We start from the raw sequence: 16662 nt of genomic DNA, 5'->3' as shown, positions 1-16662 counted from the left end.
TACTCCAGCTCACGTCTACAGCCCTGGGAAATGCAGTCCCAGTGAAACCTGGCTGGCTTTAAAAAGCAGCGGTGCCTCACTGTCCTGTTTAACCCACTCACCTGAGCTCTCTGCCTCAGACAGGGCACCAACACTCCCCATGAACTTCACACAAGTCCCTCGACTCACCTGAGGAAACCTTTAACAATCGCAGCTCCTATTAGTAGATACCCGAACAGAAACCCACTCAGTTTTCTTTAGGGGTAGGTGTGAGGATAAATATTTACAGAATAATCATTTCATTAAAATTCAATTTCAGTCCAAGCCAAGCACGCAGATTGAAAGCGAATGCACAATTCTCATTTCTGACTTACTAATTTGTCTTATGTCGTTTGGCTTGCATATTTACGGTGCTAAGCTTCCTCACTTCTCGCCCAGGAGGAGAAGACAAGAAATGGCAGACCGAACTCACGGAGGCGTGACAAAGTCTAACCCATACATGGCAAATTCATAAGCAGATCAGTCAGGGGATGTGAGTGGAGAGAGGGAGAGAGAGAGAGAGAGAGAGAGAGAAAGAGAGAGGGAGAAAGAGAGAGAGAGAGAGAGAGGGAGACAGAGAGAGAGAGAGAGAGAGGGAGACAGAGAGAGAGAGAGAGAGGGAGACAGAGAGAGAGAGAGAGAGAAAGAGAGAGGGAGAAAGAGAGAGAGAGAGAGAGAGGGAGACAGAGAGAGAGAGAGAGAGAGGGAGACAGAGAGAGAGAGAGAGAGGGAGACAGAGAGAGAGAGAGAGAGAGAGAGAGAGAGAGAGAGGTCAGGAGAGAAAGCCAGACGGGGGAAAGGGGAGAGAAGGAGTGAGACAGAGAGAGAGAGAGAGAGAGAGAGAGAGAGAGAGAGAGAGAGAGAGAGAGAGAGAGAGAGAGAGAGACAGAGAGAGAGAGAGAGAGAGAGAGAGAGAGAGAGAGAGAGAGAGGTCAGGAGAGAAAGCCAGACGGGGGAAAGGGGAGAGAAGGAGTGAGACAGAGAGAGAGAGAGAGAGAGAGAGAGAGAGAGAGAGGGGGAGAAGGACAAAGAGACAAATAACAGAGGAATAGAGAAGAAGAGAGAGAGAAGAAGACGGAAAGAAAAAAGAGCAAGAGAAAGACAGAAAGAGCGAGAGAGCGAGCGCATTCAACAAGGACAATGGCACACAAAGAAGGACGTGTAGAGGGGGCCGGTGGGTATAAGCAATATGCAAATCAGCTTTCCTGGCGATGGAAGTATCGCTTAACTGTCTCCTAAGAGCCACCAAAAATATATTTTAGGCCATTTGGTGTAAAGGACTTTTTTTTTAACGACCCACTCAAGAAAAATGTCTTGGGAAAATAGTGGTTCCTGGATTCACCCTGACACAAGACATACAAGACTGACACTCAAAAAAAAAAAAAAAGTACAAACAAAATAATGAATGCTTGTTTACAAAGCAAATAATTTTTCTCCCTTACCCAATACCCAATTGTTTCTTTTGTTTGTTTCACAGGGAGCGGCTGTGGCCATCAGATGGAGTCAGTGTTTCGTGCTTTTAAACTAATGGGATTAGTGCTTCACAAAAGCCTCCAACATTAGTGGAAATCCATGTTAATTACAGACCTTCATTAAGTCGGCACAGCTGTCAATGGGCGATAAACATGGGGCAGCTTCGATTGGCCCTTCGCTCGTCCCATGACTCTGCTGCTCAGAGTGCACAGACGACTGCTAATGTCAGAAAACCCTCCCGCAAAAGCTTTTGAGGTACACGCCTTGGCGTGTGATGTCCATCAGATGTGGCAGAAACGTTTAAGAGGCATCTGAAGAGCTGAGGAATGTAAATGTCAGCGTCTTAATGAAAAGGCGCGGGTGAGCCCCGGACCGGCCCCCGTCAGCCCCCGTAACTCTGTACGCACCAGTGCCTCATCGGTAGTGCACAAGCGCCAGCCAGGTTCGAACCGGGTGCGCCATCTGGCATCCGCACGGCTTCGCTTTTACATAAGGGCGGCGTTTGTTGGACTTAACGTGCGTTTCCGGTCCCGGGGCTGGCGTTAAGGGGGAATCGTCTGCGGTTCGTTCGTAGAAGCAGCCTTGGAGCGACTCGGGAAATTGACCTGATGGCTTTTTTTTTCCTCGCAGCCCCGTGTCTGCCGTGGGCGGACAGAGTGCGGCCAGCGAGAAAAGCAGAAACCAAACAAAGCAAAACAGCTCCGTCCGCCCTTGCTGCTCCGCTACGGTGGAAGACGCAAGAAATGGGTAAAAAAAAAAAGGCTCTGACAATTTAGGAGTGCGATTTATCAGATCAGGTAGACTACGGGCCCATTCATCACCTTGTTACCTATGGAACACAGCATGGGTGAGGCACGCGAAACCAGCCATCCATCAGAGGGCCCCGAGTCACTATCTCTAAACAATCTATCACATGGCAGACAAGCTCATTGCAAACATGATGTGTACAGATATATAAATGATTATAAATGATATGGGTTCACAGCTGACAAACCACAGCACTGACCTCAAGACCACTCTGAACTGTATCCCTTACAGCAGGCTGCGTGTGTGTAGCCAATGGAAGGGCAAATTGCGTCTGAATGCAGGCTACAGCATTACGGCTGAATTATTGATTTTAGGGAATGGAACTATGGCTTGATAAGCACTAGTAAGTGGAGAAGGTGTCAAGGTGAGAACTAGCTTTGTGCTGTGTGCAAACCTTTTCAGCACACCCCTGTGGTCAGAGTTGAGTTAGGGGTTTGTGTGTGTGTTTGTTTGTGAGTACTGTCCTAGACTTGTTGGGCTAGCAATGCCATTTTGCAGGACCATTTTAAAAGCATGTGAGTCCCACTGGCTATTTCTCAGAATAAATTGCCTGCTTTGCAACACCTTTACTGTCAGCAGAAAAGGCTAGTAAATAATTTCAGTATGTCCACTTGCAGGCATGCAAGGCCCATGATAAATATGTGGAGGGTCAGGGACTAAGAGTGTGTAGCACCTGTTAGTTGAGGTGTGTGTGTGTGTGTGTGTGTGTGTGTGTGCGCATATGGCGCACATGCGTGTGTTTAGCAGATGAAGAAAAATCCACATGTCCTATGGAGGGCAAATGTTTTGAGAGCTACCTCACTTTCACCCTGCATATCACACACTGGTGGAGGTTAAATCTTCTGTCTGAATTTCCATATAATTACAAAGATCAAGGTAATCATGCATGCAGATAAGGTTGCCCATTAGTGTAACATTATGCACTCAAAATGTCAGCTAGTCAGGAGGACAAGATTAAAGAGTAAGAGATTACACAAATTACAGTCTTTTCAGAAGTATGCATATCATGAAGTGTTTGCACCTTCATTACTAACGTCTCATTAGCACAGGCCAAGTGTTCAGAAGCAGAAGTGTGAACTCGCAGTGCAACATCCACAAGCATAGTGAGACACACACACACACACACACACACACACACACACACACACACACACACACACACACACACACACCTCTTCCCTCTGTAGCTGTATTACAATCTTTGTGGGAATGTTTTATTTAATTGCATATTACTGCTGTCCAATACTGCTGCGATTACATATAAATCTCTTACCAAGGAATAACTTTTTGTTTTGGATTTTTTTTTAATTAAAGAAAAAAAAAATACAGAACAAAATGCCCTTTTGTTCAAGGGGACCAGCACAATATCCTCATATTGTTAAAAAAGTGTACACTTGCACGCACGCCCACACACACCCACATCCTGGCAAACTAACATCATAACAACTCACACCAAACAGCCTCATGATATCATCACTTCTACGCTTTCCATGGGATGCAGAGAGGGATGTGATTGAAACTGCATCCTGGTGATCATGGCAGGGTGTTGCTGGGGAGAAGGATCCATTGGAGTTGTCGCGGTAATGAACACCGGGCTCTCCGGCTGAGCCTGGGACCTTTGCTCTGTCCATGGACAGAGGGAGCCGGAGCCGTCAGTTTGCTCGCCGGAATGCCGCGCTTCCAGGCGGCCAGTGGCGCTACAGAATGCTCCGCTTTCCGCTTCCCTTTCCTGCCATGAACATCCCGGCAGCGGCTAGCAGGCAGTGAGGATGATGCGTCAGGTGGTGAAGGCAAGGAGGTTCTCGAGGCAGTCCGCACGGGAACAGTGCTTCCCGCACGCGCTCCTGGACTCCACCTGCACTGCACCACTGGGCGCCTCCTCTGCTCCGGCACCTCTGAGCTCCGAGGAACCGCCAAGCCCCCTCTTGAGTTTCAAGCAGAGAGTGCTCATAACGGGACCTGCCCAGGTGAGCACCGTGGAGCACAGCTCGAGTGCGAGACCCGCGGCTTAAAAAGGAACCAAAGAAAGACTTACTAAAAGGCCAAAAAAGGCTAATAACTGGTGTTTCACTGACTAGCACCCAAAAGCTGAACACGCCGAACACACCGAATCCAGGATCACAGCAGGCGGGTTGGGAGTAGTCTAAAGTATTGATTCCTATTTTGGGCTTTTGCTGTTGCTGTAGGTTGGCCGTGACCATGTCTATGGTTTTACTGGCATCGTATGGCTCTTGCTGATCCAGGAGTTGATGTGGTCCTTCACGTCTTTCAGGGTGGGCCTGATTTACAGATGAACCCTGGGGAAGCAGGCTGACCCCCCCCCCATCAGATCAGATGTAAACTGGGGCTTTCCCCTATTCACAAACATGTTTCGGTGCATAGTGCATACAAACATGCCCAGGCCACAGACGCACTCTGCACAAGCCCATAATCATTGGCACGAACACTGATTAAGGACTGTGTTCGACGCATATTCATGTCAATTTATGCATATTGATGAGCACATTTAAATGAAACAATGAATTCAATTCAATTAAAAACCTGGGTCCAGAAGAGCTTCATCGTGCTGGGTGACACTAACAAAGAATTTGCTGCCATGCAGGGGGTCAGGGCACTGGAGGAGAGGTGGAGGAGAGGTGGAGGAGAGGTGGGTGTAAGATCGGTCTTACCTCCTGCTGGCCTGGATTCTCCTCTCCCCTTTCTTCCATGTGATCCTGGGCTTGGGCGATGCTCGGGGTCGGCACTCCAGAGAAACCTCTTTGCCCACAGTGGCGATGGTGGTCACTGGGTTAGCGCTGAACACCGGTGCTGATGCTAGCAAAAACAATCAGGATTTATGGGCCGCGTCCAGGACAGGCTGATGGAGAAGCACTTTCTTACAGATAAATGCATCATTTTCTAACACTACACACTGTGATCTATATCCTGTCTAGCTGAGAGATGGAGTATTGAATTGCAACACAGATATGATGAGCAGGGGGGATAAATTAGGTCTTTACTGAGAGTCAGGGGGATCGGTAGTTATTTGGTGATTTTCATAAAAAGAGATCATTGTTCAATCGCTGCAATTAATCATGCACTTTTGAATAGCCGATAATCACAGCCTTTGGATAGAAGCACAAGTAATTGCCTATTCCCTGGATGTGCATTAGGGAGGAATGGAAAAGTTCGGCACCTGGGAAAAACTCATTTCCATATGGCACGGAGGACAATGAGAGGCTATGCGAGGATGCGTGGCTAAATGTTAAGTGTGGCTATAAATAGACATGATGGGCCGGATTTGATGGTAGGAGGGGTGGTGTGCGTGGAGACAGAACGCGTGCATCCTCCGTCCTGCAGCAACCATTTTTCAGATTCATGTTGTACGAGGAGACGTCCGCGTAACCTGTGAGCAGTACTGCAGCAGTAGCCATTTACAAGAGGAGAGCACTCAATGACGCCTGATGCATTCTGGGTAAAATGTAGGCTGGATGGGCGAGATGACAGCGGCGCATAATTACCCGTGCCATCGTTACGCTCATCCAGGAGGAGTTAAAAAAATATATATATTTCCAGGCAGCACGATAAAAATAATTCAGCCCTCGGTTGACACGTTTAAAGATAATTACCGTTAAATGTCTCATCTGTCTGCAGGGAAGCTCTTCCCTGCTTAGCACATCGCACATGTCCTCTGTTGTCAGAGCGGATAAAAGGAATCAAAATGTCATTTATGTCTGGCCCACAGATCCAGCTGACCGTTACCGGAGAGACACTGGAGAGTCAACGGATACACACGACTCTGCGAGGAATAAAAACACAGAGCCTAAATGACTCCAGTCTAGTTAAAAAATCCATGTGCCATAATTATACAGGCTTCACTGTCTGAAAATAAAAAATGAGCATACTGTGTGTATGAACACAGTATGTCCACATGCTCATTTTTTAAGGTGCATGCAGCAAAAGTGACCACCCGCCTGAGGATTTCTGCAGCGAATGGCTGTGGGGTTGCCAGCGCTGTAAATTTTGGTTTGGTCAGACTGAGGGGGACTGCACAGCTGCTAGAGGGTGGGGTGGGGGGGGTCAACCCCGTAGCCTGCCAGCCACCCATGGTGGCACTTAGTTGAAGGCTGAGCCGCGCGCTACATGGATGACATTAGAGATGATGGAATTTCAGTTTCAGCTTTAGCTGCAGGGCCTCCGTCAAACCACCACCACCCCCAGCCCCCTGCTACACCCGTGGGTAGGCAAAGGCAGCCTGACAGATGTGCCTGGTCCTCCATGACATGGTTTGACTGTGTGGGTGCAATTCTGACTCTACGTATAGTACTCACGAGCCATGACTGCATATATATATATGTGTGTGTGTGTGTGTGTGTGTTTGTGTGTGGAGTGTGTGTGTGTGTGTGTGTTTATGTGTGTGTGTGTTTGTGTGTGTATGTGTGTGTGTATGTGTGTGTTTGTGTGTGTGTGTGTCTGTGTTTGTGTGTGTGTGTGTGTGTGTGTGTGTGAGTGCGTGTGTGTGTGATGTGTGTGTGTGAGTGTGTGTGTGTGTGAGTGTGTGTGCGTGTGTGTGTGCGTGTGTGTGAGTGAGTGCGCGCGTGTGTGTGTGTGTGTGTGTGTGAGTGCGTGTGTGTGTGATGTGTGTGTGTGAGTGTGTGTGTGTGAGTGTGTGTGAGTGTGAGTGCGCGTGTGTGTGTGCGTGTGTGTGTGTGTGTGTGTGTGTGTGTGTGTGTGTGATACTTGTAAGCATGTAAGCTCTTCTGGCTGCTGCTGTCTGCTGTCCCCACCTCCATGGGTAAAAATTGCACATTAAAAATTGAGTCATTAGCGTTGCTATGGTTTCCAGTAGCATTGCTAATTTTTAAATGTTAAAGCTAATCAACAGTTCAACTATTTTGAGTAGCAAAGTCGCTACATTTAATTTCCTTACAGCACACAAGGTTTTTCTCCATCCACCCAGATAAGTAGCTGCTTCTTGTTGGCTGGTTGGAAACCGGACAAATGTTTACTGGCTGCTAACAAAACCAGTTTGTTTACAAGCACAAATTGCTGCTTCTTTTAATTATTATTGGAAATTCGCAGGAGAGCTGACATCAATCATGGCTACACCTATAGTGTAATCAAGCTGCTTTAGCCACGTAGTTTTAAACTTCAGCTGTTAACGTTTTAGCTCAACGTAGAAGAGGACGTTTGGTAGAGCACAGTGTGGCTCAGCTCATCGTCTGTAGTCTTCCCTACACCATGAGGCGCCACGTGCTCAGAGCACATCATACACAGACTTAGCCAGCGCTTCAGACTGCGTGAGGACTCCTGTTAGCAGAGCGATGTGTCTCCACAACGCACAGCTATGGCCATTACAGAGGACAAATGGAGATTTGAAGTGCAACCCCAGTGGGTTGATGGTTACTGCAACATCTGTCGCAAACGTCCACAGACTCCCCAATGTCACGTGAGAGGTCAAAAGGTATGAGTACAAAGACTAATAAAGGTGGAGGTTTTTGTGGGTGTGGGCAGTCGGGAAGTGGCGTGCTCCGAATCCCTCCTTTCGCGTTATTCCGGCTCTGTTTAAGTCCGGAGAGAGGACTGCATGGGCTGGCTTTGCCCACGACGGATCTGGGGTCTGCAAAATGTCATAACTGCTGTTTTGCAGCTTCAGCGTGAATGCCGTCGGGCACAGCGAGAGATGGAGTCCTTTGTGTGATCGGCGCCCCCTAGAGGAGGAGAGCGCCATTACGAGAAAGGTGACTGAAAAGGAGCCACAGGAAGGGGGCGGCAGAACGGTTACGCGTGTCACGTCGGGGGCGGTGAAATCGAAGGTGATGGAAAGAAGATGACTGTGCCTCCCGCTAGCGCCGTGCCCGGTGGGGTCAACTCCATCTGTCCGGCCCTGGACGTCCAGCGGCTCGAACGCTTTTGCAAATGAGCTTCTGCCTCTCGCTTTTCTTCTGATTACTCGGAAGATAAAAAAAAAAACCCCGAACAAACAAACAAACAAACAAACAAACAAACGAGGCAGCGTCCCAGAGTGGCAGTCTGTCCTCGCCTCCCTCTGCCTCTCTCCCCTTTCTTTTTCCAGAGGGGTGCATCTTTCTTGGACTGTTTGTTTTTCTTTTTGTTGCCATAGTGCTCTGACTGACAGTACACTTTGCACTGGCTCTGCTCAGATGGATGTCTTTTCATCGAAAAGATTTCCCTTTACGTTCTCCCTAATACGGCAACAGCAGGCATTTTCGTTTTTTTAAATTTTTTGTTTACCGAGGGGAAGCGTGGCCTGCCAATCAGACCCGTGAAAGTGCTCCGCTCCTCTCCCAGTGCACACTGGTACACTCTGACTGCTCGCGGTGCTTCCCGTGGCACTCCCGCTCACGTGCCCACATTTGCTCCTTTATTTGAGGCCCGACCTTGTTCCACAGACCATTAGCCAGTTCATCTCCGCCGTTCGTCCTTATGCCAAAATGAGTCAAAAAAATTCTAACTCACACGCGCGCACCAAAGAATGAAGGAGTGGACATCGCTTGCATTATCTCTGATGTCCTTGCCAGTAAAAGCCTGCAACTTCCAGGTCTTTCCCGCACTCGCTTTCAGCTAATGGTCTGGTAATGGCTAAACAGAAAGATAAACTCATCCTTGCTCCACCTACAGTGAGGCAAAGGCTTAATAAAGGCAATTACCCAGAATTTTCAGCTCGGCGCTGGAGTAGACGGAGCCGTACTTGTTCTCGGCGACGCACTGGTACATGCCGCTGTCGGCGGGCTGCACCTTGCGGATCTGCAGCTCCCCGTTCAGGACCCCCACTCTGGTCTGCAGAGGAGACAGTCCGTGTTTTGCTGCACGATCACACACTCGCTCACACTCACGCACACTCTTCATGGCAGCGATGCTGCACATGTGGTAATAGCTGGCTGGGACTCCGTCTGCTGTGGGACACTTTAACACATTTGGGTAGTGCCGTAATATTTCTCTCCATATTTAGCGGCTATGTTAGTAAAGTGTAAAGTGGTTCATGATTTCTGTATGGGAATAGTGGGAGTGTGAAGGTGTGACACAGCTGATAAGTGTGTGTGTGTGTGTGTGTGTGTGTGTGTGTGTGTGTGTGTGTGTGTGTGTGTGTGTTTACGTGTGCACTTGTACTGCACCCAAGTTGTAAAGTTATGTCAAACACAGTATTCCACTAAAGATGAAAAAAAAAAGCACCTTTAGTTCAAACATATTTTTCTCAATACAAAATCTGTGTGAAAATCCCAGGTCTATGTGGCACATAAGCATAGCTTTGCATCACAGATCATTTCAGTCTTTCAACCATCTTTAGTCATACAGAACTGATCAGCTCTTCCTGAATCATGTATCCTGGTAGCACTATCAGCTACCGTAGCCAGCTCGAGTTTTGTGCTGTACAACCCAGTGTTGAGGCCACAGGTGTGTGTTTGTGTGCATGCATGTGTATGTGTGTGTGTGGTTCTTTGCTGAAGAGATATCTTTGCAGAGTTGCATAAATATAGGCATATATGAGTGTGTGTGTGGATTAAGCAGCTATCTGAGAGCTCCTGTATTTATGCATACACAGTGTGTATGCATGCATTTTGGAGTGTGTGTCTGTGTGTGTTCATATTTAAGAGGGTTTCAGGATGCTTTGCTGTTTATGCATAAGTGGCAGATGCATGTTTAATCATGTTTAAGTTTGGTTTATTTGTCAAATACATAGTCATACACAGTATAACTCGCAGTGAAATGGTTAGAGAGTGCTCTGTCCAAACTGAGGAGAAAAAAACAGGATTGTATAGGGAAATATATATATATATATACACACACACAAAATATATTAACAATGTATGTACAATATATGTATATGTTTATATACACAATGTACAATCTATATGTGGATATGTATAAATGTATGTACACAATGTACGTACATGCATGTTTATGCATGTGCATGCATGTTTGTGCATGTGCTTGAATGGGTAAGCAAGTTTGCATGAGTGTGTCTATGGAGGTGTGCACAAATGTCTATGTGTGTGTGTGTGTGGGTGTGCGCGAGCGCACATGTCTGTGTGTTTGTATATGTGTGAACGTGTGCGCATGTGTGTGTGTGTGTGTGTGTATGTGTATGTGAGCATGCGCGTATGTGTGTGTGCGTGAGCATACATGTCTGTATGTGTGTGAATGTGTGTGTATGTGTGCGTGTGTATGTATATGTGAGTATGTGCGTATGTGTGTGTGCGCGAGCATACATGTCTGTGTATGTGTGCGTGTATGTGTGCATGTGTATGAGTATGTGCGTATGTGTGTGTGCGCGAGCATACATGTCTGTGTGTGTATGTGTGCGTGTATGTGTATATGTGCGTATGTGTGTGTGCGTGAGCATACATGTCTGTGTGTGTGTATGTGTGTGCATGTGTGTGTGTATGTGTATGTGAGTATGTCCGCATGTGTGTGTGCGCGAGCGCACATGTCTGTGCGTGTGTATGTGTGCATACCTGCGGGGTCAGTGGTTCTCCATTGCGGAGCCAGCGGTAGGTGGGTCTGGGTTTCCCAGTGGCCCTGCACTCCCACTGTAACTGCTCTCCACTGTCCAACTGAGAGTCATTTATCATACTGATCCAGAGGGGCATGGCTGCCGAGGTACAGGGAGGCACAAGGGACATACATATACTGAATATTTGCAAGTGACACACACACACACACACCCACACCCACATGCATGTTTGCACACACGCCAACACCCTCGCCGACACAACCACAAGCACACACACACATCCACGCCCACACCCACAAATACACACGCACACCCACCCCCACAAGCACACGCACGCACACACACAGACCCACCTCCACACACACCCACACCCCCCACTCTCTCAAACACTACAAAGCTAAGTTTCCATTGCAGATTTTTGGCATAAAGTGTATAGTCTGTCATGAATTTAATGACATTTGTTCCAGTTTTAGATGACATCATCATTAGGCCAAGCATATTATCTTTTAATAGATTTTAATATTAATATCTTCCATTCCTGTACAGAAGAAGGAAAACTTTTTTTTTTTTTAAATGAAAACTTGTTTGGGGTTCATAACATCACAAATCTGTAAATTCAGTAAATGAGTTTGGGAAATACTTCCTCATTAGCAGTCACTTCCTCATTAGCAGTCACTACTAGATTAAAAAAAATCACTGGTGAATAAATGACTGGTGAAAACAAACAACCAAAACAAAACAAACCAAAACAAAACCAGCCCCGTCTTGGAAAACGGACACGGCCGTAACTTGTGTTGATGCTGCCTTGTTGTTGGCCAGAAGAAGTCATGAAGGCACCTGACCCCGTCTGTAGCGGCACGGGAGCGGCGAGGCTCCCACTGCCGCCGTCCAGCGTGCTCCCTCTTTGGAGACGTGACAGCGATGTGTGTACATGCTCAGCAAATGAATGCCAACTCATGCGAGCGCATGATCTCCTGCCAAGCTCACGTCAGCGTGCGTGTTACTAAAAGCATAAACACGGCAAGTAACGTGCCCGGGGAAAAAAAAAGACAAAAGCACAACAATGGTATGTGTCTCTGCAGAAGGAATCGATAAGACATCATGCGGGAGGAAATCACCTCTCCAGTGCAGCGCAGCTATTTGTTCCAGTCTCGTTGTTGTTCTCAGGCTGGGTCTCATTTCTACTGAGAGCTGAAGTAAGTGCAGAGGAACCGCAACTCTTCCATTCTCTCTCTCTCTCTCTCTCTCTTACCCTCTCCCTGACATACCTGCTTTCTCTCTCACTCTCAATTCAATTTAATTGAATTCAAATCAATTCAGTTCAATTCAGTGCAATTCAATTGAGCTTTAATTCAAATAAATCGCCAAAGCTTTGATTAAAAAAAATTTACGTTTACCAAATGGTAAAATGTAACAGTATGGCCTCCTCCTCCCAGACGTCGCCGTTGTGTGTGTGCGCGCGCGTGTGTTTGTTTGCATGGCCACACCCTCCCTGTATGTTACACCTGTTCCTCGTTATATGTTGTTATTGTTTATGTATATAAGGCTTGTGCAGTCGTTGGTGTTTGACCTCACGTTATCCTATGCGCTACATTGTCTTTGTTGTATCTTAATAAACATTCTTTATAATTAATAATAATAATAATAATAATAATAATAATAATAATAATTAAAGACTCTTGTATCTGATATGATCACTCACGCTCCCTCAGACTGTGGCAGGAGCGAATGCACAGCGCTTGCCAGTGTGCTGAGAACTTTATGATCACCAAGAACATACAGCAGCTTCTCCTCATCAGGTAGCCTTAAACACAGGGAATATGGGGCTAATTTTGGTAAAAATTCTGCCTAATTCCTGCGCACCTTTAAAATGGTTTTACAGATCTCTGCATGCAGGGTCTCAGTTGGATGTTTGTCCCATTTGCTGAGTTCCTGATTTGTACGTGGTCCCCACACCTCACAGCCATACAGGGTAATTGGTTCAAATACAGATTCAAATATTGTTAGGCAAATTTTGACTTGAATTTCTACTGAAATGCTTTGTTTTTATGGCAAAGAAAGCCCTGCATGCTTTTCCCATCAGTTCATTCACTGGCAAGTTAAAATGTCTAGAAGAACTCATTTTGATCCCTAAATAATTATAATTGTTTGGTACTCAGTATTGATATTGCTGGTAATGTAAATGTGTGTTTGAATCCCTGAGATCTGGATACTTTCTGCAATATCATGACAGTCTTTTTTAAGTCTTTTTTAAGCGCCAAGGTCTGGCGGTGCTTCTGCAGCAGGTCCAGGTTCCGTTGTAGAGCCTGTGCGAATTTATTCTATGAGTCATGCACAGTGAGACCATGAGCTGTAGATTCTTCTAGTATTTTTGTCAGTTCATTAATTTAGACATTAAAAAATGTTGGGCTTAGACATCAGCCTTGTCTCACTTCACATTCCTGCTCGTTTATGGCCAATTTCTACTCTACACTTATCTCCTGTGTACATTGACTTAATGAGATAATATGTCATACCCCTACACCGTATTCTCTAATTTTGAATAATAAACCTTGTTGCCAGATGCAATCAAAAGCCTTTTTAAAGTCTATAAATCACGCAAATATTTTACTTTTATTTTGGACAACATATTTATCAATTAGGGTGTATGATGTATGGTAATTTGGTAAAAATCCAATTTGGCTTCTACTCAGGACATTGGTCTTAGGTAAGTAAGTTCAAAAATCTAGAATTCAAAATGTTACACATTAACTTCCCCAGATTACTGTTCACACAAATGCCTCTAACTGTTAGGGTCGAATTTCACTCTTAAACCTCTCTCTCTCTCTCTCTCTCTCTGCCTGCTTTCCCTCTTTTTTATGTCCCTCTCTCCCTTTCTTCCTATCTCTCTCTTCTTTAATGCGTTACTGGCATGACCATACACATTTAGTGCTGTCAAAGTGTTACTGGTATGACCATACTCGTTTAGTGCTGTCAAAGCGTTACTGGCATGACCATACTCGTTTAGTGCTGTCAAAGCGTTACTGGCATGACCATACTCGTTTAGCGTTGCTAAAGTGTTACTGGCATGACCATACTTGTTTAGCATTGCCAAAGTGTTACTGGTATGACCATACTCGTTTAGCGTTGCCAAAGTGTTACTGGTATGACCATACTCGTTTAGTGCTGTCAAAGTGTTACTGGCATGACCATACTCGCTTAGTGCTGTCAAAGCAGTGCTGCAGCAAAAACAACATGAATGAACCTATGCGGTTTTAAGGAAATCAGCATCTCTGCTATATTTGAGCAGTAATTATATATGTGAAAACAATGTAGTTATTAATAATTAATTTGAAAGAATACTCAAGATGAGAAAAGTAAAGAAGTGAAAAGAAAGGACAATAAATAAATAATAAGGAGAAGGATATAATGAATAATAATGAATAGTTAAATAATGAATAGTTAAATAATGAATAGTTAGATAAATACATAAAGGTGTTTCCAAACAGGGCAGTGCAGTCGTGTGTGCATATGTGTTTGTGAGTGTGTGTGTGTGTGTGTGTGGAGGGCTACTCACTGTCCTTCATGTTGTGGCAGGTATCTATCTACTGCCCAGCGAAAGTGCTGTAACCTTCCTTTTCTCCTAGTAGGATGGGCAGTTTCCCAGTATAAGATAGACAGCTAACGTTGGGGTGTATCATCTCAAAATGTTTTGTAAATATTTTCATCTCAAAAGTAGATTTGACACATTTGGTCGAATCGTTCACATTCAGTCAGAAAGTGCAGCTCTGTCTCTAGTGTCATTGTTGGTAGAAGTGGGAATCACTATTTTGCAGGCAGTAATTAATAACGTAGCCAGTATAAATATAGGCATTATTTAATAGACCTTTTCAAAAATTTGGAGTAATAGTGGAAATTGGCCAAAATTAACTCTACATGCATTGTTTGTTGTTTTCCTGTGCACTAACAAAATTCAGTGTGCAAACTTTTATCTGGGTGTTTGTTCCATTGGTCAAAATTTAGATTTGACAGTGGCCCCCATACCTTACTACTATACAACAGAATTTGTCCTATAACAGAATAAAAATCATTTGCGCCAAAGTTGAATTGGTATTTGAATGTGAATTTGACATTTAATGGCATAGACTAGCTTGTGTGCTTTCTTTCTCAGTTCATTGATTGCTGGATTGAAGTTTCCAGTTGAACTAATCATCAGCCCTAAGTAAGTGTAGTCTGTGCCTGTTTCTAATGTTTATGTTCCTAATGTGAGGCGTGTTGTCCATGAGATTTGGCTCCTGGTTTGGAAATGATAGTTTTGGTCTTTTTCAGGTTTCCTGCCCAGGCCCAGGTCTGGCAGTACTGCTGCAGCAGGTCTAGGTTCTGCTGTAGCCCCTGCTCTGTGGGGAACATCAGAACCAGGTCATTTGCATAGAGTCTCTCTCTCTTGCTCCCTCGCCTCTCCACCCGTGTCCATGAGAAGCCTGGCGGCTGAGACACTGAAGCTGGGTAACATTAGCCTGGGGGAAGGACGTGTCCCGGCTCCCTCTGAGGGCAGGGACGCAGGGCTCCACGGGCTTTGGCTGGGCCGACCTGGCTGACAGCCACCTGGCACAGCCGGCCGGTCTCACACGGTGGCCTGCATGGTTGACTCTGCCCTCCAGGGCTGAGGGAGCCCTCTCATGGGCCTTCAGTGGAGCTGCGTGAGGGTGGATGAGTGGGGGCTGGGTGGAAGGATAGATGCGGAGGTGGGTCTGGTGAGTCAAAGCTGGAATCCATCAGACACAGCAGGACACAGCAGTTAGGGGAGACCAGCAGCAACACCCTGCTGTGTTACCCTTTAAAATGTCTGGACTTCTGGATAATAGAATCACACTCAGAATATATAAATACAGGGTATATAATAGCCAAAGGGGAAAAAAAAAAAAAAAGAATATATATATATATATATATATATATATATATATATATATATATATACACACACACACACACACACACACACACACACACACACACACACAGACATATATATATACACACATACACATTGTTCCACAGATGTTTCAAACTTCCAGAAAGTGGATCTAGTTTATATTAGAAAAAGTTTTTTTCTTCTGAGATATATATATATATATATATATATATATATATATATATATATATATTAAAACGATTAAAAGACATGTCATTAAAATAAAAGCTAAGTCCATATATGAAGACAAGCTCCATAGACTCTACAGCATTGGTGAATGCTCCTATATCAATTCATTTTATAACAAATAATATTACATAGGACTAGGCTTCATTTTAGAGGAAAGACAGAAAAAGGTGAAATATTAGAGGCTTGTGTTCCATGACTAGTGTGGTATGTCACTTAATTTTCAATAGGATATGGCTCCAACTTTCCATAAGATGGTCCGGTCATTTTAAGGTCGTTGTTCAGAGAACCTCGAGCAGCTAGGAGCATGAATCCTTGGCGATTATTTACAGCCGAAGCTCAGTGAGGAAGATTTGCATGGCTCAAGTATTGCTTTCTCCTACATGGTCAAGCAGATCTCGTTCGAGCCGGAGCCTTCCCTGTTTAAGGCGTACGTTACCGCGCATCTCAACAGAATCTCTGATGAGGATGCAACAATAAAGGGACCTTGAAGACTGGATGAAAACAAGTGGCTTTCTCAGGATTGCAAGTACGGTGAGGCTGTGCATGAAGCTGCCATGCACCAAAGCAGATGATACAGATGGGGGGAAAAAAACCAAAACAAAACAAAAAAACCTTTCATAAAATGTCATAAAATGTCATCAAATCTGAGCCAATATGTTATGGATTACATCAAACATGCTGGTAGAGAAATCCCTGATGCCTGAGACCAGTTTTAGATCACTGTCTGTGTCATCATGGGGTTTGGGAGAGAAATCTGGGTCAAAAACAG

General features: G+C 45.3%; 1 protein-coding gene across 6 annotated transcripts in view; it reads right to left on the bottom strand.

Annotated features, from left to right (window-relative positions):
• cntn5 (contactin 5) overlaps positions 1 to 16662 on the bottom strand; it is a 149845-nt gene that overhangs the window by 19913 nt on the left and 113270 nt on the right. For all 6 annotated transcript variants that reach the window (XM_035525503.2, XM_035525504.2, XM_081716020.1 and 3 more), the window contains 3 exons: positions 10755 to 10891; positions 8949 to 9078; positions 4968 to 5112 (listed from right to left, as the gene is read on the bottom strand). In XM_035525503.2, the coding sequence (XP_035381396.2) occupies positions 4968 to 5112; positions 8949 to 9078; positions 10755 to 10891 (412 nt within the window). The remainder of the gene's footprint in view (positions 1 to 4967; positions 5113 to 8948; positions 9079 to 10754; positions 10892 to 16662) is intronic.

This window comes from Electrophorus electricus, chromosome 6, assembly GCF_041902795.1.
Source record: "Electrophorus electricus isolate QZ-2024a chromosome 6, ASM4190279v1, whole genome shotgun sequence".
Taxonomy (NCBI): Eukaryota; Metazoa; Chordata; class Actinopteri; order Gymnotiformes; family Gymnotidae; genus Electrophorus; species Electrophorus electricus.
Note: the sequence above shows the minus strand (reverse complement) of the source record. Positions and strands in the feature narration are given on the sequence as shown.